The sequence below is a fragment of the Phoxinus phoxinus genome (assembly GCF_949152265.1).
Source record: "Phoxinus phoxinus genome assembly, chromosome: 23".
Taxonomy (NCBI): Eukaryota; Metazoa; Chordata; class Actinopteri; order Cypriniformes; family Leuciscidae; genus Phoxinus; species Phoxinus phoxinus.
This window is the reverse complement of record NC_136898.1, coordinates 10007663-10025088: the sequence shown is the minus strand read 5'-3', so window position 1 is coordinate 10025088 and position 17426 is coordinate 10007663. Positions and strand designations below refer to the sequence as shown.

Here is a 17426-nt window from a genome sequence, read left to right as displayed (position 1 = left end):
GCTATCGCTCTCGGTGATGGCGGCGCGGCCCCCTGTAGCGCCGCGCCGTAAAAAGCGCCGTGCTCAGCGGGTCCCGGAACCTCCCTCCACGAGGAGCTCGCCGCCGCCGCTAGCTCCTCTCAACGTCTCGCTCGAGTCGCTCACCGACGGACAACAGCCGCAGCACGCCGCTTTGTCCGTTATGGATGACGACCAGCAAGCTGTATCAGAGGGAGATGATGATTGCTGTTCGCTTCTCGCTTCGGAGAGCGAGGGTTGGGCGAGCTCTGTGGACCTCCCCTCCCCCGCTGTTCGAGAGCGCAGAGGAGGGAAGATCAGCATCGAGGCGGAACTGATGCGTCTGCTCACACAGGCCGTGTCGAGCCTCGGCCTCGATTGGTCGACGCCCGAACAACCTGCACTCAACCGGCTGGATGGACGCTTCCTCTCTGGACACCGCGCTGCGCCCCCCTCCAGACACGCACCGTTTCTTCCTGAGCTTCACGAAGAGGTAGCGAAATCATGGAAGGCGCCATTTTCAGCCAGAGTACGTACTTCTGCCTCGCCAGCATTCTCCGTAGTGGACGGTGCTCGAGACAGAGGCTACCACGCTCTCCCTCCGGTCGAGGAGGCGGTAGCGACTCACCTTTGCCCACCCTCTGCGGGACGGCGGGCTAAGGGAGTCCTACCATCCAAAGCTTGCCGCACGTCTTCAGCTCTGAACGGTCGCGTGTATTCCGCCGCCGGACAAGCTGCATCGGCGCTGCACACCATGGCGGTGCTTCAAATCCACCAGGCCAACCTCCTCTGCAAGCTAGACGAGGAAGGCCCGGGCGCGATCAGTGTTCCGGACTTGCGTAGCGCCACAGACCTAGCTCTTCGCGCTACAAAGTCCGCCGCACACGCCATCGGCAGGATTATGGCCACAGCTACTGTTTCTGAGAGACATTTATGGCTGACTCTCTCTGAAATGGCGGAATCCGAGCGCTCTGCGTTTCTCGACGCCCCCATTTCACCGGCTGGCCTCTTCGGATCCTCCGTGAAGGACTTCGCGGACCGATTCGCCGAGGTACAGAAAACTTCGCAGGCCATGAGACATTTCCTGCCAAAGCGCTCCAGTTCCGCAACAGGCCGCCCTAAACAGCCGCCTGCCCGAACTCAGCAGCGCCCCGCGCCCGCCGCGCCGGCCCAGCAGCAACAGGCCCGAGAGAGACCACGGTCTCGCTCCGCCGGACGCCGCCCGCCACCGCGTGGTCCTCGGCCCAAGATCTCAATCAAGCCCGAGGCCTCGGCGCCATCCTAGCCCTGCTAGGAAAAAGACGTTGTTCGGGTCCCGCTGCGGCCGGACTTCCACCAAAGATTCCCGCTTGTACAGCCCTAAGTTCCGTGTTTGTACCAGTGTACTCAGCAGCCAACAAACCGGCCGTAAAGCCCGTTTGCCTGCACACAAACGCCGTTTTCACGGCGACCCAGATAAATCTAAAAAAGAGTTTAATTTCTGGTGTTCCGGCCAAGGCCGATGGTGTAATGTGTGTAACTGCAATGCCCACCCAGTGCCCATTCATTCACACAAGCACAGCCCCGTTCAACACAGGGTTTGCACACATAAAATCGTCTCACACCGATTGTGCTTTACGTGTAGTGAGCGTGCCCACTGTCCAGTGCCCACAACCACTACACACTGCACGTTCCGCGGTTTCTGTAAAAACGAAACTAACGAACGGTCAGTCAGTACACAAACACAGTGTCCCCGGTGTTATAAATGTGCCCGCCACCAAGCGCCCACGTTTATTCACAAACATAACGAGCCCCGTAGGGCTCGCCCCGCGTGCTCTCTCTCAACTCAGAGAGTCGAGCGCGCGCGGGACGCATACTGTGTTAAACATGTCCCCCGCCTCAGACGCCACGGCGTCCATGTCACAGCACATGGTTGCTCTCGTGTCGCCGCCATTTCGCGACCAGAGCCCAGATTACATTCAACCCCTAGTCACACGTGCAGATGCATGGGAAGGACTACCCGGGGTTTCAGAATGGGTGCTAGAGACTATAAAAAGAGGCTATTCGCTACAGTTTTATCGACGCCCTCCCCGTTTCACGGGAAAAGTCGAAACCACGGTAAAAACAGAAGTAGCACATCTACTTCGAGCCGAAATAGCGAAGCTATTGAGCAAAGGGGCCATAGAGCCTTTATCTCAAGCTCAGAGCGAAGGGGGCCTGTACAGCAGATATTTCCTGGTACCGAAGAAAGACGGGGGTCTCAGACCCATTTTAGATCTAAGGCGTCTGAACAAAACGCTTGCAAAGCGGAAGTTCAGAATGCTCACGACCAGAAGTATCCTCGCGCAAATTCGCCGAGGAGACTGGTTTATGGCAATAGATCTGAAAGACGCGTATTTTCACATACAAATTGCGTCACGTCACAGGCGATTTTTGAGATTCGCCTTCGAGGGCCGGGCATATCAGTACACAGTCCTGCCATTCGGCCTATCCCTAGCACCTCGTACATTTACAGTGTGCATGGACGCGGCGCTGGCACCCCTGAGACTCCGGGGCGTTCGAATTCTGAACTATTTGGACGATTGGCTAATTCTGGCTCAATCGCCGTCAGAACTCGCTCACCACAAGACACTAATACTCGATCACCTCGAGTGCTTAGGTCTGAGAGTCAATTGGGAGAAAAGTTCACTGTTTCCCAGTCAAAGGATCTCCTTTTTAGGACTGGATCTGAACTCACTGTCTATGACAGCACAGCTGTCATCACAGCGCAGGCGAAATACCCTGCAAATGGCGAAATCCTTCCTCAGCGGCCACATAGTGCCACTCAGGAGATTTCAGAAAATGCTGGGCCTCATGGCCTCAGCCTCAACAGTGCTGCAGTTGGGCCTGCTGCGCATGCGCCCACTACAGTTCTGGTTGAGAGCGCGCGTACCGCGCCGAGCATGGCTACACGGTCGCTATCGCCTCAAGGTCACTCAGGAATGCATTTCAGCCCTGACACCATGGAGAGCGTCAGACTGGTACCGGTCAGGTGTAAGCCTGGGGACTTCCTCGAGCCTGAAGGTGGTGTCCACGGACGCGTCCACCTCAGGCTGGGGAGCACTGCTCGACGGCAGTCCGCTCTTTGGCCAGTGGTCAGAGCGAGCCGAACTACCGCACATAAACTGCCTGGAAATGATGGCAGTGGACTTTGCGCTGAGGCGCTTCTGTCCCCGGATAAAAGGACACCACGTCCTGGTCCGCTCGGACAACATGTCGGTAGTAGCCTACATAAACCGCCAGGGTGGCGTGAGATCCCGGAACCTATTCAGGTTAGCGGAACGCATACTGGTGTGGGCCCAGCACAACCTGCGCTCGTTAAGAGCAATGCACGTGCCAGGCCACTTGAACGTAGGCCCGGACAGACTCTCACGGAACAACGTTCCCACGGGAGAGTGGTCCCTACACACACAGACAGTGCGTCTGCTGTGGAAAACGTTCGGCAGAGCGGAAATAGACCTGTTTGCAAACCAGGAAAACGCTCATTGCCCAGAATTCTTTTCGAAGAGCACGAACGCGCTGGCCAGAGTCTGGCCCCGCCGCCCGCTCTATGCTTTTCCTCCTGTCTCACTCCTGCCTCAAGTGCTGGAGCGTATCAGGGAGAGCGGATGCTCAGTACTGCTAGTTGCTCCATTCTGGACGAATCAGACCTGGTTCCCAGCTTTGATGCGACTGAAAAGTACTGCCCCGTGGCCGATACCAGTGAGGAGAGACCTCCTCTCACAGGCCAAGGGCTCGATTCTGCATCCTCACCCCGAGCTTTGGTCCCTACACGTATGGGCCATAAACGGGTACCCGCTAACCTCCCAAGAGGAGTGTTAGACACGATCGAACAAGCTAGGGCTCCGTCTACTAGACGGCTCTACGCTTCCAAATGGTCGGTGTTCTCTGGATGGTGTTCAGATCAAGGTCTGTCACCACTTCAGTGTGGAGAACCGGAGATTCTCTCCTTCTTGCAAGAGCTATTGGATAAGGGAAGAACCCCATCCACGCTCAAAGTCTATGTGGCTGCCATATCAGCGTTCGTTAATCCAACGCTTGGCCGTTCACTAGGCAGGAACGACCTGGTGGTCCGCTTCCTGAGAGGCGCCAGGAGGTTAAACCCTCCAAGGCCTCCTTCAGTCCCCGTTTGGGACCTTTCTACAGTGTTGAACGCTATAAAAGGGGCCCCTTTCGAGCCTATTCACTCAGTTGACATGAAACACCTGTCTCTCAAGACCGTGTTTCTTTTGGCTCTCGCTTCAGTGAAGCGTGTGGGAGACTTGCAAGCGCTCTCAGTGAGAGCTTCTTGTATGGAGTTCGGGCCAAACGACTCTATAGTCGTATTGAAACCGAAGCATGGGTACGTGCCTAAGTCCCTCAACACACCGTTCAGGGCTCAGGTCATCTCCCTGTCGGCCCTGCCGGCCTCAGAGGACGGAAATAGCTCCCTTTGCCCGGTCAGGGCATTAAGAGCTTACGTGTCCCGCTCCGCTGTTTTTCGACAGACGGAGCAGCTCTTCGTTTCGTTCAGCGGGCGCTCCAAGGGACGAGCCGCAACGAAACAGAGTCTGTCTCGATGGGTAGTGGACGCCATTGCGCTAGCCTACGCATCTAGAGGCTTGGAATGCCCTTTGGGCATCAGAGCACATTCCACGAGAGGCATGGCCTCTTCATGGGCTTGGTATAGCGGAATCTCGTTACAAGATATCTGTATGGCGGCAGGCTGGGCCTCCCCGTCTACATTTATTAGGTTCTATAACCTAGAGGTTCCTGCGTTGCAGGCTAAACTGCTCTCGGTCTAGAAGACTATGTATAAGTGTTCCTGCCCCGCACTGCGGCCCAGGTCACTTCAATGGTAATATGTACAAGTGCTCCTGCCCCGCGCTGCGGCCCAGGTCACTTCAATGTCTAATATGTATAAGTGCTCCTGCCCCGCGCTGCGGCCCAGGTCACTTCAATGTTTAAGCATCACTCACTGACAATGTGTCCCATGAGCATGCTATTACCCCTCATATATATCTATATTTACATATATATGCTATTATGCCTTAAGAGGCACTACTATAAGGGATGATGCTATTTTAGCCGCTCTCCTTATACTTCTTGGGGTAGGCGCTTGTATACCAGGGCGCGCGCGCCCTTAGGTGTCTGTGTCGATCCAAGAACACGCACGGCGGTTTGCATAGGGTTCCCGTAGCGTTCTTCGACGCAGTACGAGAGAACTCTACGTAAGAGAACGTACTCGGTTACTAACGTAACCTCGGTTCTCTCTAGGAGAGGGAACGAGTACTGCGTCTCATGCCGTGCGTGTCCACGCTGCGTCGCTTCATTGACGAAAATCGGCGTGTTAGACAGCTATGCTCGTATTTATAGGCCTAGGCCACGCCTGTTTGGGCGGGAGGTGACGCAGAAGGGCGCGAAGCGTCCTCATTGGTCAGCGTCCTGGCCTCGCATAGGCTGTGCTTTTCTGGCAGAGCAGCCAATGGGTGAGCTGTATTGCTCCGCCTAGGTTGTATGCTTCAGAAAAGCGTTTTACAATATTACAAAATTAAGGATTAATTTTTGGCTTCAATCTCGACAAAGAAATATCTTTCCCGTAGCGTTCTTCGACGCAGTACTCGTTCCCTCTCCTAGAGAGAACCGAGGTTACGTTAGTAACCGAGTACGTTTCATAATGTTCCACTTTTCCTTTTTCACAATACCAAGGCCAGTGTTGCTACTGCCAGGGACCTTCATTGGCCTGTTCCTCTCACAGACTTGGCCACCACTCAGATGGCAGAGAAAACCCTCACCTTTAATGCTATCTGATCTTCAACTACTCAAACAAATTATCAAGTGCTTTAAATTTAAAAATGTGATTTTTGGTGTAATTCATGCAATGCCTTATATAATATTAAACAATAGCCTATATTATTATTTGCAAATCTTTCATGTATTCAAAAGAATACCCATTTAATAAGAATCATGTTTAAATTATTAACATTCATTATTGACATTAAGTTGATAGTGTCAGTTTAGTCAGTGATGTATTGTAATTTTTTGTAAACATTTTCACATATTACAGTTGTTTAAATTATAAATTTGAGCAGCTTGGGTTTTTAAAAAATATTGAAGTCTATATGAAATAATTATTTTTCTAGATATAGTTCATCATATTTTACAATATTGAACTATGAGTTTGATACCAGATGTCACAGAAGGTAAACTGATAATGACCATTTTTACTGAGTGCCAATAATCACCCAACTTGGATGAGGAAATACATTTAGTCTAGACTGCAAATTTGTACAGTAACAGTATCAATATCAAAGGTCCATTTGGCTGATTTAGCTGGTCTTTGAACCTTGGTCTATACAGTATTAGACAAATCCTAATTTGTTGGACTTCATTCATGTACTGATTTACAGATTACAGTAAAGGCTTCGAAAGTGACATATATGTCTCATATTATAATCTGAAGGTCAAAGAGATATGGGGAGAATGTTTTTGCAGCGTCTGTGTTGTTTTTCTTCTTAATTTTATGGTTTACTTCATCAGCAGCGTGTTTTTGTCCTTTGCAATAATGGTCATCCACACTACCGGTACATGCATTAATTTACTGGTGTCAAGTGCAGATAAGGTGTTGTTGAAATGATAAAAAGCATACTAAGCCTCTGGTCTTCTTGTACTTTGCTCTTTTGTTCTAAAAATATCAGATTTTCATATCAAGATAGCACACATCCCACATCAAGATTTTGATTAAGCAAGAAAATCCTTATTATTAAAAAATCGCATCACATTTACTGACAAAAAAAAAGAATTCACCATTAAAAAAACTATTTTTTTCACCATTCATGAGTATGGGTGACTCATGTTAGAAAAATAACTCTATAGGAACTCTAACCTGATGTTACATAACTGTTTATCTTGAACACCAAAATGAGGATCATAATAGGCTTAAAATACTTGAATTCCACAGTGTCTCAAAAATACCACGTGTTTGTTGACATACACACCTCCACACCCTGGCACACTTAATTGATGCAAGGTAGCCTACTGTCTTTATAATGCAGATACCTAGCAAAATGCTTTCATTGAGAGCAACTGTCTCTGCTATTAGACCACTGGATAGATTACCAATGGAGCCTCGGTGATGACATAATGGTAAAAACCAAAATTGCGTTATATGTAAAATTGTTATAATGGTTTTGAATTATTTCGCAATATACACACAAACACAAGTAGCCTACATTAGTACATTTATATATGAATATTTCGATAATATTTAGCTATTTTTGGCAATTTTTTGTATATTTTGAATCATGCTCGTCACTAGGCCCAATTTTAGCCCCCCCTAAATTTCCCTCCAGCCTCCCTTAAAAATTACGATTAACTCGTATGATTGACTTAAAACTCATATGAAACCAGCGGCAGGCTTCGGCTCCTCGCCGTATTTTAGTCTGCGTAATTCAACATATTCTTCAATCCGTAGTAGCGCTAGCCCGGGAAAACCCAGACCACTCTCAGTTGTGACTGAGTTAGGGTCTGGCAAAGCTCCATAGACAATTCATTTCCACAGGGGCGTCACCAACGGACGTCGGATAGATCTAAAACCAATCAGATCGATGAATGTCATGACGTATGCAGAGCGACGGAGAAACATCTCGAGACTCTCAGCAATTCTCTGTTAGTGTTAACGAAAATGACAATTTTAAATCGCTTGAAACAGACGCGATAGCTGATTCGAACGAGTGATGTTGTGATGTTCCACGGCGGCATCCATCTTTGTAATGTACAAAATCTGCGTCACCGTCTCTGCTCTGTCGTCATCGTGTAAAGCCCGCCCCAACGTTTCTGATTGGTGCCGCGATTTCAACGGATTGGAAATGGGTTTCAATGGGCTCTTTGCCAGACCCACTTGCAGAGCAAATCTAAATTTGCCGAAGTGGTCTGGGTTTTCCCAGGCTATAGTAGCGCAGCACCAGTGTCAAAAGCAGAGGACAACTTTTGTGCATTCATTGATAGATTGTTGTGATATCTGCATCTGTGTAGTTCTTTGTCATAAATGCGGTTTACAATATGATGTGGGAGCAATTCAAGACGCTTTCGCATCCACTGTAAAATCTAGGCTTATTTATTTATTTATTTATTTTATGAGACTTTCCGTCTTTTCCTTGCTATTAATAAAATAACAGGCCTACTGTTTTTTCACAGAAAGCATATTTTACTGCGCGATACTTTTGAAGATAATTTGAACTATGATGTTAAAACAATAAAACAAACTACACAGTCACATTCCTGGGAATGAGAGCTTTATTTTAATGTATGACTTTTCTTTTTTGTGAAATAGGTAAAAAATACATTTCATGTTTACATTTCTGCATCGCCATTTTGAGGGAGGAGCTATTTTGTGACGATTGTTTTTTAAAGCTTTATATTAATTATTTGTGTTCAGACAAATGTTATTATATTCTGTGTAAAGATGAGATTTTAAGATTTTAAATGATACTATATATGGGGTGATAGTATCTCCAGAAACATAAAAAAAATACGTTTTAATATAATGACGTAGCTCTAGGCCCCGCCCACGGGGCGTTAGAGTGGAAGAAGAAATCTAGATCTTCTTTATTTTTGGAATTATGAATTAGGTTAAAACCAACAAAAAGCACACATACACTTAAACATTTTTTTTTAACTTGTATTCTTGTATTTGACTTTTGTGAAAGCCTTAATTCCCATAAAAACATTGCCCCATGCCATTTGAATTTAGGCCGTTTGTACCTTCAGGCATCGTAAATAGCTCCTCAGGGTGTTATCATATTGAGAGGTTATTCAGTGCATGTCCAATTTGTCAATCTAGCTGCTAGTGCAAGAGCCAAAGTTTCCAGGTTAGTGAAACACCCCCTTACCTCCCCCCTAAACCCACCATTCACAAATGAGACCTATTTTATTCTGTACTGCTATAACCAACTGCAGAGTCACATCAAGGGTTTACCTTCGACCCAATGTTCTCATGCATTTCATATTTGCACTATATTTGAACCAATGACATAGCAACCGGCCAGTTTAATGACTTCAATGTCTTCCATTTCTTCCTAACAGCAATTGTCCAATGCTGACCTTCAAATGTGATGCCTGTCTCTGGCACTGTTTCTTGTGCATGTAAATGTCTCTCTGTCCAAATGCAATGTTCAAAGACTGATTTAATCGGCATGGACATCTGGTCACCCTGTGGTCATTGCGTGTGTAGTCAACCTGGTTGTGAAGAAATGTTTTGGCATGACCAAGTCTTCTCTAAACCAGCATTGTGAAACAGGACAGACCAATGCGTGGTGCAAGCTCAGACCCAAATCATCCCGGAGGACACAAGTAGTCTCATGGGACAGGGATGCATTTGTCTATCTATCTCTCTGATGTCAAGACTTTCATATTTTACATAATCAGATGAATGAGTTCCATCGTAACTTTGTCTTACATGTTGTAATGGCCAGAGACATTTACACTGCAATCCTCCTGAGAGATGCAACCGTGGTTTGAGATTCAGTGGAGAAACTTTAGTGGCTCTGTGTCAGTAGTCATTTAAACAGACTCATATGCACGTATATTCCATAAAAACCTATGACATGGACTGTTTGTAATATCATCTAAATTAGCAAATGGCCTGCTGTTGTAATGAAATAGGAATCACAATCCTGCCAATCAAATTTGGAAGCATATGAGTTCGCCCAGCACAATCACCACCATTTTAAAACATGGAGGAACATCACAACCCTAAACAGCGGCAACTAGTAATACATTTGTATTTATACAGTACATTTTGTAGAAATGTGTTACATATAAACTGAAACAGTTACATTTTCAGATATGCAATAGAGTTCTGATGATCCAGCAAACAGTTGTGATAACTGCACTTACAGTTTTAGAGAATGTTAAGACTGTTTCGAAAAATGTGCCAAAGCGAATGAGAAAAAATAAACATGAAGCATGTCAATTTGAATTTACACGAGAAAAAAAAACGATTTGTGCAGTGTTTAACATCTGTAAATTACAAATTAAAGCACAGCCAATTGATTATAACTATAATGTTGTCATTTATCAGGAAAATAGAATGCTGATATTTTTTTTCAACAATTGGTATTATATAGCAAAACAGCTATGTTTTAAATGCTGACAACACACCACTGAAACTAAACCACACATATATACTTTCTGTACCTCTCACACACACACACACACACACACACACACACACACACACATAATCGTTCACTGGAACAGCAGGTAAGTGTCTTCAGGTACTCCATAATTTCCTTTGTGTTCCTCGAACAGGCGGGTGAGTTCATCCATATAGCGCTGGTGAAACACATCCAGTTCTTCAGCTGTTGGTTTCTCGTTCTTCTCTACTGGGATTGGCCTACCCACTTGGAGAAGACAATTCATATGTTAGCTTCATAAATGACAAACAAAGGTGAGGTGATTTGATGTATGGATGTATGGATGTATGGATGGATGGATGGATGGATGGATGGATGGATGGATGGATGGATGGATGGATGGATGGATGGATGGATGGATGGATGGATGGATGGATGGATGGATAGATAGATAGATCTTTTGCTGATATGAAATTTCTCAAGGGTTGCTATAAAGCAAATATCAGCTTTTGCAACGGTCTGGACCTGCTACAGTAGGCTAAAAGTGGTAACAGATAAGACTTGTGCATTGGTACAATACAACAAATAAATGGCTAACAAATGTGACAGAGATCATTGCATCTGTTCAGGCTACAAAATTATATTAGCACAGACATTGGATGTGATTTGCACCTGACCCTTGACCTGATATTGATAATATTTGACTAATACTTGATTGCACTTACCAACAGTGTTGATGGGCTTCCTGTAGGGTAATACGCCGAAGCTGTACTGGAAGACACCTCGTGCATGGAAGAGGGGTAGAGAAATGCCCATCATGCGTTGCAGACGCTCTTGAATATATCGCAGCCAGGTGCCACGAGGGTTCTGCACCTGGTCAAATAGCTCGTTCTCTCCAAACGAATATATAGGAACCAAATCTGCACTGGAGGAGATATGAAAAAAATATACATTTTAAACTAAATTCTTTGTGAGCAAATAAGAGATAATGTATGCAATCATTATCACAGAACAAACCCTAACAAGAAATGAAAATGTTAAATATTAAAAAGATCTGACAGCGGAATGCTGCGATTGACCAATCAAAATCAGGTATTCCAGAGAGAAGCGTAAAGTAGTTATAAAAGTATAAATTAAATTTGTTCTTTACTCTTTTATACCATGTAACATTTCTTAATCAAACTCTTTACCATGGATCACAGAGTTATTCATAAATTCAGCGCTATTATTTGCAACTGCAAGTTGCACAAGCTTGTGTTTCAGAAACGACTGTTGCTCAAGAGAACTATCTGGCGATGAATAACTGGCACAAATAAAACAAGAGGCTGCGATAGCCTCTTATGCTATTAACTGCTGCTTACCCATGCTCTATCGCAAGCTTAATGAAGCCCTTCTTATTGGCTAGGTGAACAATGTGTTCCCCAGGGTGGGAATCCAAAGCCTCAGGAGCACCGCCAACTGCAATGACCACAGCGTTCCCACCGTCCTTCCGCCGGAGCAGATAGCTGGCACTCTCCTTGTCCGATGGAACCAGGCCTAGAATACACACACACATAAAAGTTACAACAGCTGGTTATAAAAAATTAAATAAATAAAAAAATTATAAATACACATTTTCCCATGCAATTAGTAAAACATATTTCATCTTCAAAATATAACAACATGAATATGGTGGTGCACTTTACATCTTACAGATTCACTCTTAAATGAAGCTTAAATGGTTCTGTCAGGCACTATATAAAACCTTTTAGAGGTTCCCATCATGATATAATTTTATAGTTTCAGTTTTATTTCATTTAGGTTTCATTGTTTTGATTTTGATCAAATGTTATGAATTAAACAGCTCGTAAACAAACTTTACTACAAAAAAAAAACAATGGCAATAAAGGGTTCTTTTAAATTTAGCCAAGAACCCTTTTTTCTAAGAGTGTGGTTTCTATGATAAAGTTTGTTTATTGCATATTAATAAATATACATTTTTACAGTTTTCCAGTATTTTGTGATCAGGGAAACTACTGACCAGCAGACATTATGTAGTCTCTGAAGAAGGGGGCTCTGAACCAGAGAGGCAGCATTAGAAGGTTGCTCTTCAGCCCAGGGAAGAGTTTTCTGAAACCGGTTGCCTCTGTGCAGAAATTTGCAAATGCACCAGCCACAAGTATACCATGAGGATGGAAACCCAGTACATAGTTCTTCCTAGGGTCCAGATCAGCTGTCTTCACCAGCTAATAAAGAGATAAAGTCATTTAAACAACTGAAGGATTTGGAAGAATGTGAATACATTTCATAATGTTTCAGGCATTTCTTAAAAGGGCAGCTGTTAAAGGTCAGTGATCATGTGCTGATCATGTGCCTCCTGCATTTTCTATGACCTTTCACACTGATCTAGGATCTGCTAATACCTTATACCAATCACCAAACTGCAAGGTACAGTACAACACAATTCTAAAAGTAACAACAACACAGAACATTAATAATCAAACAGACTGAATTGGTTTGTGTTTGAGGTGGGTTATTTGGATTGACATGAACAAAAACAGGAATTTCTAAGAACCAGAACCAGAATCACCAACAAAGTTTTTCCAAAACAAAAAATGTTGCTCTCTAAGAAAAAGTGGAAGTGAGTGCAGTGTGAAACACGTTTTCAAAAACTTTCGGGGATCAATATCCATTTCACCCTTAACATCCACCAAAAGCAAGAGCTGCAACTGCGAGAATGGTGGTGCATTCATGTCATTTCATGAATATGAAAAATATAAGTTCATCATAGTATTGCAACAATACTAGCCAGCTGGTCATTATTGGCAAAATAATAATTATAGGTAAATGAATGCCTATTTGTCACTGGATCAGCCACTTTGTTTAGGGATCAACATGATTGCCAATGGTCTGTCTACTGTAGATGGGTTAATTATTAAGGAAATACTGTTCCACTAACTACTGTTTACTAAGAACGAAGACTGGCAATGTTCTCCCTCACACAGGCAATTTGTTATGTGTTTTTTTTACTGCTAATGACCAGCTGGCTGAACATTATCCTGCTTATTACACACTGAAGAAGAAAAAAATTATGTAGGATTTACTTGACAAAACCCCAAGGAAACTATTTTCACTCAGAAATTGCTACATTTTACAAAGAATACTTTGATAATTATGTTTTATTTACAACTAAAAAAAAAATCAGATTCAAAATTACAATTTCACATTTCTTCTGCTACTAGAGACTAACCAGATGAAAGCTGTAAGGATGGTCATAAAAAAGTAGAGGTCCCATTGCACAGCTAACATCTTTTCAGGTTAGAAGTGTTTGATTGATGAACGATTGATGTCTCTAAATCCTGGTTTGATAATGCAGTAGCCTAGTTTCGCCATAGGGCTGACAAAATTTGCTCCTGGAGTGCCGCTGTCCTGTCCAGTTTAGCTTCAAACCTTGATCAAAATAAAAGAAAACTCCCCTGCATGTAGCATTAGAAATCCTGAAGATATTGATTAGCTTGTGCGGGTGTGTTAGATTAGGGTTAGAGTTAAACTCTGCAGGACAGGGGCTCTCTAGGACCAACGCTGGCATCCTGCCATAGGATGTTCCTTGAGAAAACAGACCAAATCCATTCCTATCACACCATTATTACTGTAAGACACCAAAATGAAACAACGCTGCACTTGTGGAGGTAGGTTGTTGATAACTCAGAACACAATTCCCACCATGCCACCTTGCATAAGCAAAAGTCTGCTTATTCCAAGATCCCTGAGCTCTGCTTTCAAAGTCATAAGGTTGAATGAGGAAATAAGGGAAAATTTGTACCGGTGGTTTGAAGCAAGGTTTCATCTTAATCAATTATTCACTCCGAATACAAATGCTCTGTTTAGCAGCAAGGGCTCTTTAATACTAATGACGCATTTAGTCATATGTTGTGTCTCCTTTTGAATCCTGGGATAAACCCAGAATGTATGGTGAATTGACAAAAAGTCGATTGACAAACGCTATTGTAAGTAAATGGCTGAGCTCTTATGTTACAACGAATGAAACAATATCTAACTTAAAAGAAAAAAAGAAATGGGTAGCATTTTAAGCAAAATCTAATCACATTCATTCATTAACCTTTGAAGTTAAGTTGTTTTGATGGGTATAAATGGGTATTTTTGTATCCTTTCAAGATCATGGCCATGACACTTTTATTGAATGGGGTTTAAAGCCCCTCACATTGTTTACAGTTACTCATTTACTCTGAACACATGGTGTCTTCTGAGGCCAATGCCTTCTCTGTTGTTCAAAAGGTAAAAGAGTGTCACTATGGACAGATACACAGATAAGAGACATTAGTGTATCAAGGGTTTAATTACCAGAGTGATAACATTTCTCTGACACACTAAACAATTCAGTGCTGTTTTGGTGTACCCCATGCACTCACTGTTGAGAAAAACAAAGGTCTTTTTAACATAATGACGAGAGTACAAAGTATAGCGAGATTGGCATTAAAATAGCACTTATCAGTTTAGTTTTAAACTTTGTTCCAAAACAGTTTGCAAGTTATTTTTATAGATTAAATCCGCAGTATACTGTACATTTTCTCCACATAACCTCAGCTGCATGAAAGCACACTATTGAACAGTTTGGGGTGGGACAAAGACTTTTATGCTCACCAAGGTTGCGTTTATTTAATCAAAAATACAGTAAAAACAGTAATATTGTAAACTATTATTACAATTTAAAACATCTGTTTTCCATTGTAATAGGCTATATTTTAAAATGTCATTTATTCCTGTGATGGCAACACGTAATTTTCAGCATCATTACAGTCTTCAGTGTCACATGACGATCCTTCAGAAATCATTCTATTATGCTGATTTTGTGCTCAAGAAACATTTTTTTATTATTATATGATCAGTTTAATGCATCGTGTGTGTGTGTGTGTGTGTGTGTGTGTGTGTGTGTGTGTGTGTGTGTGTGTGTGTGTGTGTGTGTGTGTGTACACCATCTAAACACACCATGCATTTAGGATTAGAATGAAACGTAATGTTCTGTAAGCCAATGGCAATTTGTAAGTACTCAAAGAATGTGCCCTTTTAAAATCATTAGAACAATCTGATAATTATGTCAATGATCATATTTTGAGAAGATATATTACCACAATAAAAACAAAACAATTAATGTATGGTGATGCCAGATACCCTGGACAAACATTTTACAATAAACAATAGATGAAGTGTTTTCTAGTTACTAATGCCATATCTAAATGATAATCAATGCAAAATATGATTTTAAGATATTTAATAGGCTATGTGTTCTTTTAAAGGACACAGACAGAGCTTAGATTAAGCCAGGATAAGGTCGTAGCACAATTAGCACATTTAAGTAGCTTTTTTAAACGTGTCTTAGAAAAACACATTACTGGTGTGCGTCTTGAGACAAAACAATAGCACAGACATATTTTAAGATATTTTAGTACAAGCTGTACAACAGCTCACATAATGCAATTTAGTCTGGAACTATAAGCCTTGTCTTTGAAACCGAGGGTATATTAATCATACTTAACATTATATGTTAAGTATGATATGTTTTCAGACAGTGAATAGACACTAGATGGCAGTACTAGATTGATATCTCAGTCTGATATCACCATTTATATGTACATTTAAATGGTTTGGCCTTGTTTTTCTCCCTAAAGCAATAACAATGTGTTGGTTTCATTTGGTCGAAGCACTATTACACTAATGTTAATTTCTGTATATGATAGACTGCAAAAAGATTGACAGCAAAGAAGACACTTGACATACAATGCCATTCTGTAAACTATGCAAATAGGCTAGTTTAAACCCTAAATCTCAGAATCGACTGGTCAGGTTAAGGTAGCTCGTATGACACGGTTCATAAAAGTGACAAAATCTGTTTCTGATCCTATTTAAAAGGTCAAAGCAAACAAGAGATGTCACTTTGCTATGCATGCTTCACTCCGCCCACTCACCTTTATGGGGAAATAGTCTCTCATGTGCTCCCACAGGGGCATTCGGCACAGAAAGGGCACTTTTCTTCCTCCTTTTGAAGGCGTGTCCCAATCGATGAACCACCAGGTGGCATAGAGCACACTGATGAGCCAGAAACGAGTGAAGAGCAGGAAGAGGAACAGTACAATACAGCAGGGGGCTGCAAAAATGACACATAAAATAAACACACAGGTCGCACAAATGCACAGGCATCAGCACACATACATTTACAATCGGGATCTTTCCACCTGAAGACTTTGACCTGGAGGTTTTGAACTTTGTTGGTGCTTTGATCAAGGCCTGCAAAATCACATACAGCACTCACAAACAAAATACATTTGCTAAAACACATTTCCCCCGCTTTTTCCAAACGTAGTGATGTGTTTTCAAGAAAGAGGCTTTTGTATGAGGTTATGTTCCTGCTATCAGCTTTTATTCCTTTTAAGGCATTAGAGACATTGGACAAATCACAAATATCTCATATATAATTGATAACTTAAGTATACCCCATATAATTGTCTTTAGTAAAAGAATTGACCTATTGCAATATATGTCAGAATACAGAACTGTGATTAGATCTCATTAGATGCCAATGCTTGATGGCTTTGCAAAGACACTAAAAATAAAAGTAGTGAAAGCATGTGCACTTACCGAGGGCCAGGAAAGAGAAGACCCATTGCAAAACGACAGCAGTCTGGATCCTCCTAACCAAAGGCACATCAGCCGGAGCAAAATGAATCTTCATGTCTAAACCAGAGACGACAAGAGCCGGCGAGAGGCCGAGAGATCAGCACAGTGCTAGGATTTCCACTCTGGGATCAAAGTCTGACACCATGTCTTGGTCTGCTCCCCTCCTCCTTTATCTGATCATTCATGGAAAGTGATAGGGTTATCGCCCAAGAATACCTTGATATTACACCAATGAGACTTTTGACCCCAGAGGCAAAGAGCTGTGCAAAATTATGCCTTACAACATGTGCATGAAAAGAAGGGATTAATGCCAAAAGGAGCTTTTGAGTGAGTCACTGAGTCCTGACATGCTCATGATGTAATTTTATATTAAGTAATAATCTTCATTCAAATAATCTGCATTCAAATACTTGCTATAAAATCTTTACTCGCCTATTGATTACTCACCTATTGTTAAGCATGAGTCAAGCAGTATTCAAGCAAAGATGCATTACAATGATATAAGACATGTAATGATACAAAAGATTTCTACTTCAAATAGGCTAAATGTAAAAAAATAAAAACACAAAAATTAATTAAGCAGCACAACCGTTTTCAACATTGATAATAAGAAATGTTGAGCAA

At 42.9% G+C, this 17426-nt stretch overlaps 1 protein-coding gene across 1 annotated transcript; it reads right to left on the bottom strand.

The window, feature by feature from the left end:
- Nucleotides 1–10242: 10242 nt before the first annotated feature.
- Nucleotides 10243–16857, bottom strand: mogat2 (monoacylglycerol O-acyltransferase 2; the record flags this gene model as incomplete). The annotated part of the gene is made up of 6 exons (XM_079600756.1): nt 10243–10397; nt 10856–11055; nt 11492–11666; nt 12151–12355; nt 16094–16272; nt 16764–16857. The coding sequence occupies 6 exons, from the start codon at nt 16855–16857 to the stop codon at nt 10243–10245; spliced, it is 1008 nt and encodes a 335-aa protein (XP_079456882.1).
- Between the last annotated feature and the right edge of the window lie 569 nt (nt 16858–17426).